Raw genomic sequence first — 9,164 nt, 5'->3', positions numbered from 1 at the left:
GTTAATGCCTGCTGCTGACAATGGCCTCCAGGCACTTCGCTGCAGACCTGCGGACTTTCCAGCTGATGTCATCATCGTCACTGTACTCATCATCGCTTTCTGGAAAGAAGACAAGGGAAAAGAAGGTGCACCATTATGAGAGAACCAGAGCTAGAGGATCACTTGATCCTCAGAGCTTCCCTCTCAGGCTGACCAGACAAACAGATGCCAGTAACTCACACACATCTAGGAACATGAAATTGTCCAGAATAGCCTGTCCCTACAGATGTCGTTACTAGCCAATATGACCCAGGGCTGCCCTGGGTCAGATTATTCTGTTCCAGGTAAAAGCTGGTGGAGAATAAACCTTAATGTTACTACCCTTACTGGCCACTTCAGCTCAAGCATCAAGGCTTTTGTTTTGAAGGGAGAATGAGGTTCCCAGATTTTAAAGCCAGAAATATGCAAATATTTGTCTTAGCAATTCCTGAATGGCACAAAACAGCGTAACAATTTACTATGTTATTGGCAGAACATTTAACATATTCTCCAGGAAGCCGGCCAGGATCTTACCCCAATTAGTATGAAAGTAAACAAAAATGCCTTTCTTCCAGGGAACTTGTTCTAACTTTTGCTCTTAGCTGCCACACTATATGCAACTATAAATGGAGGCATTATGAAATGTTGTCTATAGCTAGCAAGCATTAAAGGTACCCCTCCTATCTGACCAAGGCTCGACATCCACCTCAAAGTAAACATGATTCAGAAAATAAGTGAAAGGTCTCTTTTGAAGACAGTATCAGATTGCTTTCACTGATGACTAAGATGTTTTTAATAGTGGACCAAGATGTTTTTAATGGTGGCACTTTGTTCAGGATTGTAGCTTTGCTTTCTTCTGCTACAAAGTAGTAAAAAATAGCTACCTTATAGTAAAAAATATAATTGTGTGGCTACTATGTTTGTAGGCTGAGTTAAGTTGCCCTGAAACTGTTAAATCAAAATTGCAGGCTTTCATTTAAAATCGCAGTTAAGCGTATACCTCTTCCTGCAAAAGAAAGCAACAAGCCTCACAAAGAGGGGCACAAGTGCACAAGTACAGGCTCTGCAGCCTCCAGGTGACTGCAAAGACCAGCTTTGGCTGGCTGTTGTGCTCAGGAACAGTGCGTATGTGTGGAAAACATCCTACTAGACGGAGAGATAAGAGGGAGCAACGCAGAAACCAAGAAAAAGCTGCAGCCTGACAAAGCAACATGGTTCCGACACACCCTGGCAGGAGTGCTGGCTGCGACAGCCTGGAAGTGCTGCTTGCTTGCCTGACCTCCCCTGCGACCAGGGAAAACAGGAGTTTGTCCAGTCTTGTAAATAAGTGAGACTACATGAAGGATTTCCGATTGCTTGTCTAACCAGAGTAAGCTACAAATGCTGGCTAGCCGCCTGGTTAAAAAAGGTAACACTGCGTAACACCCCAGTAGATGCAGTAAGAGGGTAACTGCAATTTCTAGATCTGCCTGTAACATCTTTCTTTTCAAGAAATACCATTTTGTCAGGACCCCAGTAAGGAGCCATCTCCCTCACATAAGCCTAAGCCTACTAGAGCTAAACTACGAGGACAGACAGGAACTGGTGTTACAGCTGCATTCAAACGCTTGGTGTCCCCACCTGAGGGTTGGACAAGCCAGAGAGCAGGCAAGAGCGACAGTGTTCACGCCTTCCCTTGAAGAACAACCCGTGCGTATCAAGTCAACTGCTTGGAGCAGGGGTGTGAGGTCTGCCTGGCAGGCTGCAAGAAGCACCGGCACCTTTGGGAGCACAAGGGAGCGTTTCCAACAATCAGGATGGCAGAGCGGCTGCTCCTCAGGATTTCCAGGCGTTAAGCCTGGCTGCTTGCTGGATGTGCTCTAAGAAACTCCTGCAGTCAGCAGGCACAGGAAAAACAGTGCTTCCTTGGTCTAGCTTTCCACTAAGCTAGTTCAGAGTTGAAGTTTCAGTGTTTTCACTGTCGCCTAAGGCAGGCAGAGATCTGAGGACTTTGTCAGAAAAAAGTAAAACTTAACAAACTCAGAACTACTGCTGGAACTTTGCGTATACAGCTATATTATTACCATTGGTAAATTAAAATAACCCATTTAAAAGAACTGACTGTCTTGAAACAGATCTGAAAAGTAATATCACAGAGGGTGAGAAAGCAGGAAGGGGAGAAATGTTAACCCAGTGTTCTGCTGAGCACAGTCATCCTCACAAGCAGGCACCTTGCTCTTCATCCTCCCCATTTTCAGTTTCCATCATCTCTTCCTCTTCCTCCTCCTCATTATCATAGTTGTAGTTTGGGTCAAAGGTGATGTACTTCAAACATAACTCCATCACATTAGGGATGTGAGGATCAATTTCCTTTGGGCACCTATCGCGACAAATAAAAATCCTAAGAGTTAATAAATTAAAGACTAAGCAATTTTAAATACCCAAATAACATAATTCATCTCAAAAGGATCCCAAAATGCTTCACAGGCTATATGAACATTTTGCTAACATGAGTTAAACCAGAGCCGCTCCTTCCTGCTGTGCACAAAGCAAGACCACATTTCCCCGGGGAGGATGCAATTATTTCTATAAGGAAAAAAAATAAATTGCCTTCACCACCTGATTGAATCCTCCCTTCATGGGAGAAAACCTCAGCAGCTCTGCAGGGCTCCTTTTCCAAGACAAGCAGTAAACGTTTGACCAAACAACAGGAGAGCTGCAGCTCAGCAGCTCTTCTGGCTGAGCCCCCTTCCTGCCACCCACCCTCCACGCACCAGGAGTGAGGCAGTTCCCTCTTGCTGAGGAATCCTCCAAGGACAAGGAAAACTCCCACTCCTGCAAAACCAATACAGAAACACACTCTCGCATGTTGAGGTAAAATAGCTCGTAATTCAAGCCCAACTCTGCATGTAAAGAAGGGATTTCATTTGTGAACTGTCTTTCCCAACAGGAACGCATATAGGAAGGTACTCAACCCTGGATCCTGAATGGATAGATAATTACATTAGGAGGACACTGATGCACAGGATGGTGCACAGTTGTTCCTCAAGGGCACACACCTTCTCACAAAAGACTCGAAGGCCTGAAAGCAGTACTCTCTCAGCTCGTCGTCTTCCACATTACAGTACCGAACAATCAGAGGAATTATCTTCTCCAGATGTTCCCCTGGGAAAGGCAAAGTAAGCAGCAGTGAGAAATCATTCCAGCCTTCACTCATCCGAGCAGCTAACAGTTCAGCCATCTGCCATTTCCTTGGTGTGCCTGGGAGAGCATTCCTCCCCTGCACCTCATGGTCCAGCCTCGCAGGGATTTTAAGCAGACGACCCCTGCTCCCTGTCTTCAGCCCCTTGCTGGCATTTCAGTCACGGAAAGAGCTGTGATTAGAAATCTTCTAGGACCTAATCTCAGCCCTGGCAGATCTTTTAGAGAAGTAATACAATATGCTGCCTTCTATTTCTTCTCTCATTTAAAATGGGGTGAAGCCACTGACCTAATTTCACAGAGGTGTTAATTCAGACCAGGGAAGCGCTGCAAGACCTCAAGATGAAATCACTACAGAAGGGCAGCCAAAGAGTTACTCTGGTGTCTCCTCCCTTCCAAGTGGAGATCAGAGAGCCAGGTCAGGACCACAGAGGGAATCACAAAGCACAAGCCACTAATACATTAGGAACAGAATAAGCACATTTCTTTTACCACTAAAAGGAGCTGCTCTAAAATGCATGCACGTTTCCCAGCGTCATTTCAAGCTACTCGTCCTACCTATGCGGTGTCCAGCCTGCCTACTGATGCCAGCGACACACTGAATGTACGTCCTGGTAGTAGAAGTAGACTCATTCCTCTTCAGCTCAGCAAGCAGATGCTCTGTGAGCTCTGAGAAGATGTTTCCGCTGCAGGTCAAGACAAGATGACCCAAGGCAATGATGGCCCTTTTGCGTACTGCCAGCCTGGGGCTTGTCAGCTGGGGAAGGAGGCAGTTCAGAATGGAGGAATGGAAAGAGTAGAGTGTTCCCCCTAGTCTGCAATCAACAGCACAAGACAGAAGTTGAAAGTCAAAGCCTCGGAGAAAAAGCCCTCTTGCTAGCAAAAAATGTACAAGTCCTTCAGCTATGAAGACTTCATGCATGTTGTGGGGAGAGAGAGGAAAAGGGTGGGTTTGGCATTTTGGGCTGAACACTGACTTGTTCTATGTAACACAGGGAGAGGTTATTTGTCTCCGTCATGGAGGAGTCTGATTTTGACTGTGTCCTTCTGGATGACCTGGGGGTTTGTCAGTAATTTCCTGCATGCAGTTGACATATGACACTGTCACTCTGACTTATGTAACAAGAGAAAGAGGCAGCCAGGAAAAAAAACGCGTGTGTGATCATATCACAGGGCTAAAATAAACTTCCCTGCTTTGCCCTCTCCCTCCCTACGTCTGTTTGAACTGAGCCTCTGTGGGATCCATCACCAATGTTACTGCCATTCCCAAGCACAGAATGCCGTCTCTCATCTCTGCTGAGGAATCTGCTCTGCTGAGATATTCCCCAGTGGCAGCCAACCCAAATCCTTTATTTTTAAGTCCTCGTAGTAGGATTATGGAAATACAGAAATCAAAAGCAAACACATATATGCAGCCCCCTGCCGTACACAGCTGCCAGAAGGAAATCCTTTGGTACCTGCTCAGCATATCTGACAGGATGTCAAGAGCCTCCAGCTGCACAGATACATCCTCCTGCTTGCCAATGGCTCCTGTCAGCTGGGCTGTGATCTTTTTGCACACATTTGCTGTCATAGCAGAGCCTGCAAGAGAGAGATTTTTCCCCACTGTCAGTTACAAAGAAGTCTTTTTACTGCTAAGAACCATTTAATCCCTCCTACATTAAAAAAAAAGAAATCACCGCTGGGAGACCTAACCAGAACAGCAGTCAACTAGCTTTTGTTTGAGATGGTGGATACATACTGCAAACAGTGACGTATCTCCCTCTGCGGTATGATGCATTAACTATTTGGAAGAAGCTTCTCTTCTTGGAGAGTGTCTTTTACTGTAAAACGGCCTGGCTGTCTCACAGACAGCTCCCAGGCCCATGCCATGCAGGCAGCAGAAATGGGTGGGAAGGTTCTGGCATGTTTTTTTCCCATTTTTAACTTGAAAATGTTCAGTTTCAACACATCGAGGTTTTCTCCATAGGAAGAGCAGTCTTGGCAGAAACTGTTTCTCAGCTCCATGATGAAATTTAAGGGTAGAACTAGATAAATCTGTCACAAAATAATATATAACCCAGGTTCAAGAACGTGTTGAGATTACAACCACAGCCTAGAATCTGAATCTCCTACAGTCCAGATCAATGTCTAGATACAAGTTTAGTCTTCATGCTGGGGTGTGCCTGTTCCAACACCAATTTTTTTCCCCAGTCGGTTCAGTGCAAAGCATAAGCAACTTCAAATTTCACAAAACTTTCAACGGAAGGAACAGTTGCTTCCCACACCATTCTGAACAGCCTCCATGATGCAACAGAGACAAAGCAGAAATGGAACATCCTTGGAGCATCATTAACTGCTGTACAATGCTGAGAAAGGAGCCTGCTTCAGGCCCACACTGTTTCTTGGACTATTATTTCAAACCTTCCCTTTGCTCCAGACAACACTACAGCAACAGCGACCACACAGAGTGGGGCTTAGGGTGAAGAAAGCACACGGGGAGATGTCCAACCTCTCAATTTTGCAGCAAACCCACACTGCTTTTGCTGCCTTCTACCCACACAGTGTCAATGCCAACCCTTAAGGAGATGACTTATCTGTTGCTACCCTAAAACAGTTTCAGTTCATGTGATGTATGTTAAATAAAGAATTCTGAAAGGATGGCTCACAAGAGCTTAACATTTTGCAGAAACTGAGAGAGTTCAGCAAGTATTTGCATACTAATTCTAGTTCTCCTCCCAACCTAAAATCCAGCAGCCTGGCAGCACTGCCACAGCCACCCGCCGTGAAGGAACAGATACACGAGATGGCCACAGAGGAAACTTAAATTGCTGGGAGGCTCAGGTATCTCCTGAATAGCTGCTGCATTTTCAGGATACGTAGTTCCAAATGCAGGAGAAGCAGCCAGGGTAGCTGTGGCAGTCAGAAGACTTGGTCCAGCCGGGCTGCAGACAGGAGGTGGTGCAGAGCTGGCACTGCCGAGATCGCAGAGGGTAGTGGCATTGCTGATGTGGAGACCAACGGCCCTGCAAGACTGTCCGAACACCAATATCTTGATGCACACTGAATGCTTTAGGATTGCTCTAAACAAAAATGGATTTTTCCAGGAACTCAGATGCAGTTTCAGACGTAAGTATCCTCAGGGTGACCAGCCCAAGTTTTCATTTCATCCCATCTTTAATCACATCGGTGTCTCAACTTCTGCTATCTATCCTCCTTATTTCATTACTTGTCCTCTAGCAGGTGAATAAGGAATCTGTATCTTTCAGGCCCTGAATTACACGTTTTCCTGTTTCCCAAAGGCTGTGACTCTCTGTTGCCCCAGTCTGACAAACAGGGACAGACATTTTACCTGTAGAAGCTGGTGGCAGCTCAGAGATGACTGTTTTCAGTCCAATGCTGGAGATATCCCGCAGCTGTTCCTTGTCAGATAACATGTTTGTACACAGCGTATCCACAATGGTTTCCACCTGGTACTCCTTCACTTTGCCAACCAGCGGGCCCAGACTGCAGGAGGAGAAGCCAGACAGAATGAAGAGGAAGAGAGATGCTTTCCACCATCAAAAGGGATGCTCAGGCTCACTCCTCCTTAAAGGCAGCTCAGCCCCAAGGGCAAATATTACCAAAACATCAGTATCGAGTACTGGTATGCTGCAGCACGTCGTGTCCCTAGGTTTACATACTCTGCATTGTTGCCTCAGTTAACCTGATATCAGACTTCAGTGAATTTTAGATCAGATTTGTAGGAGGACATTTCACATCAACTACTGCAAACATAAGGCCAGTTAATATCTTACTGCAAGGAGCAGCTCAGAAATTATGACACAATGAATTTGAACCAAAGCAACCGTGTTACACAGAGTAATAGTAAAATCTAGAGTCAGGTTTGGGAAAAAAATAAAACTAAACCAACCATCAAAAACTGACTTTCAGGAGGAAATGCCAAATGGGTTTTCACAATTAGCTACCTATTGCCCTCTGCCACGTGTGTGAAAACCTCTACCTGAGCCAAGGCTCAGAATTACAACAGAGGGAAGACTGCTCCCTTTCCCCTGCATTTTTTTTTAATTATTATTATTAGAAAAGCTTTCTGTTAATAACCTATGTTTCCTGCTGGTAAGTTTGTATTCAAAACTGTGCATAGGCTGTTTGTCAGCATTTGTATGCAACTATTTATTTTTTCATCTTTACAAGGTGACTAGCTAAGTTGTAAAGCATTAACTGTATTTCAGCAAGTCACGTTACGGCTTTCCTTCCCTAACTGGCTGCACCTAACTCTTTGAATTAAGTTAATGAATTCAAAATGCATTTGTTTCCCATGAAAATTCTGTATCCCTTACTAAGAAACTGCTGTTTCACAGACAGCAAATCTGGTTGCTAGAATTTTCACGAGAAGCAAACACAGATGAGTGGAAACATCATACTATATAGAAAATTCCATCTTCTGTGAACATCCACAGAAAATACTTTGAGCCCAATTTCAATCCTAACAACACATCACTCTTCTGCAGGCTGAGTGAGCTTGCCCACGGCCCACGACCCACCAGTGGCAGAGATCCACGCCCAAGCCCCCGTGGTTCTGCCACCCCTCCTCTCCCACTGAATTGTCTGCTCAGATGAAGAACTGGGGCCCAGCTTAACACCGCTAGGCAATTCTTCATGCCTAGAATCTAAAAATGACTTTAGAAGGATTTGGGCCTGAACAGAGATTTCTGACAGATGCTATAGGCATTTTTCTATTTCCCATGAGTTAATACCACCTTGGAGAGAAGAAACTACTTGCTGTAGCAGTGATGTGGCTGTGCTCCAATTTCTGTGCCAGGTACAAAATGTTAGTCACTGCTTCCTTGTTCCCTTTCTTGTGGGGACTAGTCAAAACTGAATGATTTGAACCAAGATAGATCTTTTCCTTCGGGTTCAAAAAACATAATATGAGAATTGAACAGCTCCCTGTGCTTCATGTGCAGCACAACTGTTTTTCTAAACAGGGTTCTAGAGTTTTAAAAGTACCATCATGCTGCTGTTCCAGAGCAAAAATATATTTCAATAACCAGTTCCTGAAGGCTTCACAGTTCTTTTTTCCCCTCTCTTCCCCTTCACATAGCCAAGTGAAAATAGAAAATACAGTGAAGGAAAGGACTAATCTGCCTCTTTGGAGTTTTGTTTTTTCTTTTTTTTTTTACGTTATACAGAAAAGAGGGACTAGAGGTTTTGACTCTGTATGCTGCATAATACTAAGGCATAGCCACTGATCCCTGGGGACTATGATGGTTGCTACATGTCCATACGGCTCAAAAGCAAAGGCTACCAGTTGCCTATAGAGCACAAAAAGAGACAGACATATGTAGGGCTTTCAACATACGCTTCTTTCACTGAAGCTTACACACAGGAGAGGTTCTGCTCCCAACAGTCAGTGGTAAAAGTCCCTGACTTCAGTGGGAGCTGAACAGGACTGTCAAAACATTGGCATTGATGATTTACATTTTCTTAAGTGCTTGTGTGAGAAGACATGGTGCTAGCACTCTACAATGTTTATTGCTGGACACAGTTTACAAAAATGCATTTTCTGTCTTCTTTTTCTTTCTTCCTTTTGGCGTAGCTCCAGTAATGCAAACTGTACGAACACCGGGAGGTTCCTGGAATGCGTCGATGATAACTTCCTTCTCCAAGCAGTAGAGGAGCCAACGAGGAGAGGTGCTATGCTGGACCTTGTTCTCACCAACAAGCAGGGGCTGGTGGGGAATGTGAAGCTCAAGGGCAGCCTGGGCTGCAGTGACCATGAAATGGTGGAGTTCAAGATCCTTAGGGCACCGAGAAGGGCGCACAGCAAGCTCACTCCCCTGGACTTCAGGAGAGCAGACTTTGGCTTCTGCAGGGACCTGCTTGGCAGAGTGCCATGGGACAAAGTCCTGGAGGGAAGAGGGGCCCAAGAAAGCTGGGTAATTTTCAAGGATCACCTCCTTCAAGCTCAGGAGCAATGCATCACA

General features: G+C 45.1%; 1 protein-coding gene across 1 annotated transcript in view; it reads right to left on the bottom strand.

Moving 5' to 3' along the window:
* The window catches only part of LOC103913596 (cullin-associated NEDD8-dissociated protein 1-like), a 22,481-nt gene that overhangs the window by 8,382 nt on the left and 4,935 nt on the right, over positions 1-9,164 (bottom strand). Inside the window, 7 exon segments of the mRNA XM_009320097.1 lie at positions 1-4; positions 7-99; positions 2,229-2,377; positions 3,057-3,162; positions 3,757-4,013; positions 4,656-4,779; positions 6,530-6,684. The exon segment at positions 1-4 is cut by the window's left edge and continues 184 nt beyond it. Coding sequence (XP_009318372.1) covers positions 1-4; positions 7-99; positions 2,229-2,377; positions 3,057-3,162; positions 3,757-4,013; positions 4,656-4,779; positions 6,530-6,684 — 888 coding nt within the window.

Source organism: Pygoscelis adeliae, unplaced genomic scaffold (genome assembly GCF_000699105.1).
Source record: "Pygoscelis adeliae isolate BGI_AS28 unplaced genomic scaffold, ASM69910v1 Scaffold302, whole genome shotgun sequence".
NCBI lineage: Eukaryota > Metazoa > Chordata > Aves > Sphenisciformes > Spheniscidae > Pygoscelis > Pygoscelis adeliae.
This window is presented reverse-complemented; position numbering and strand designations above follow the sequence as displayed.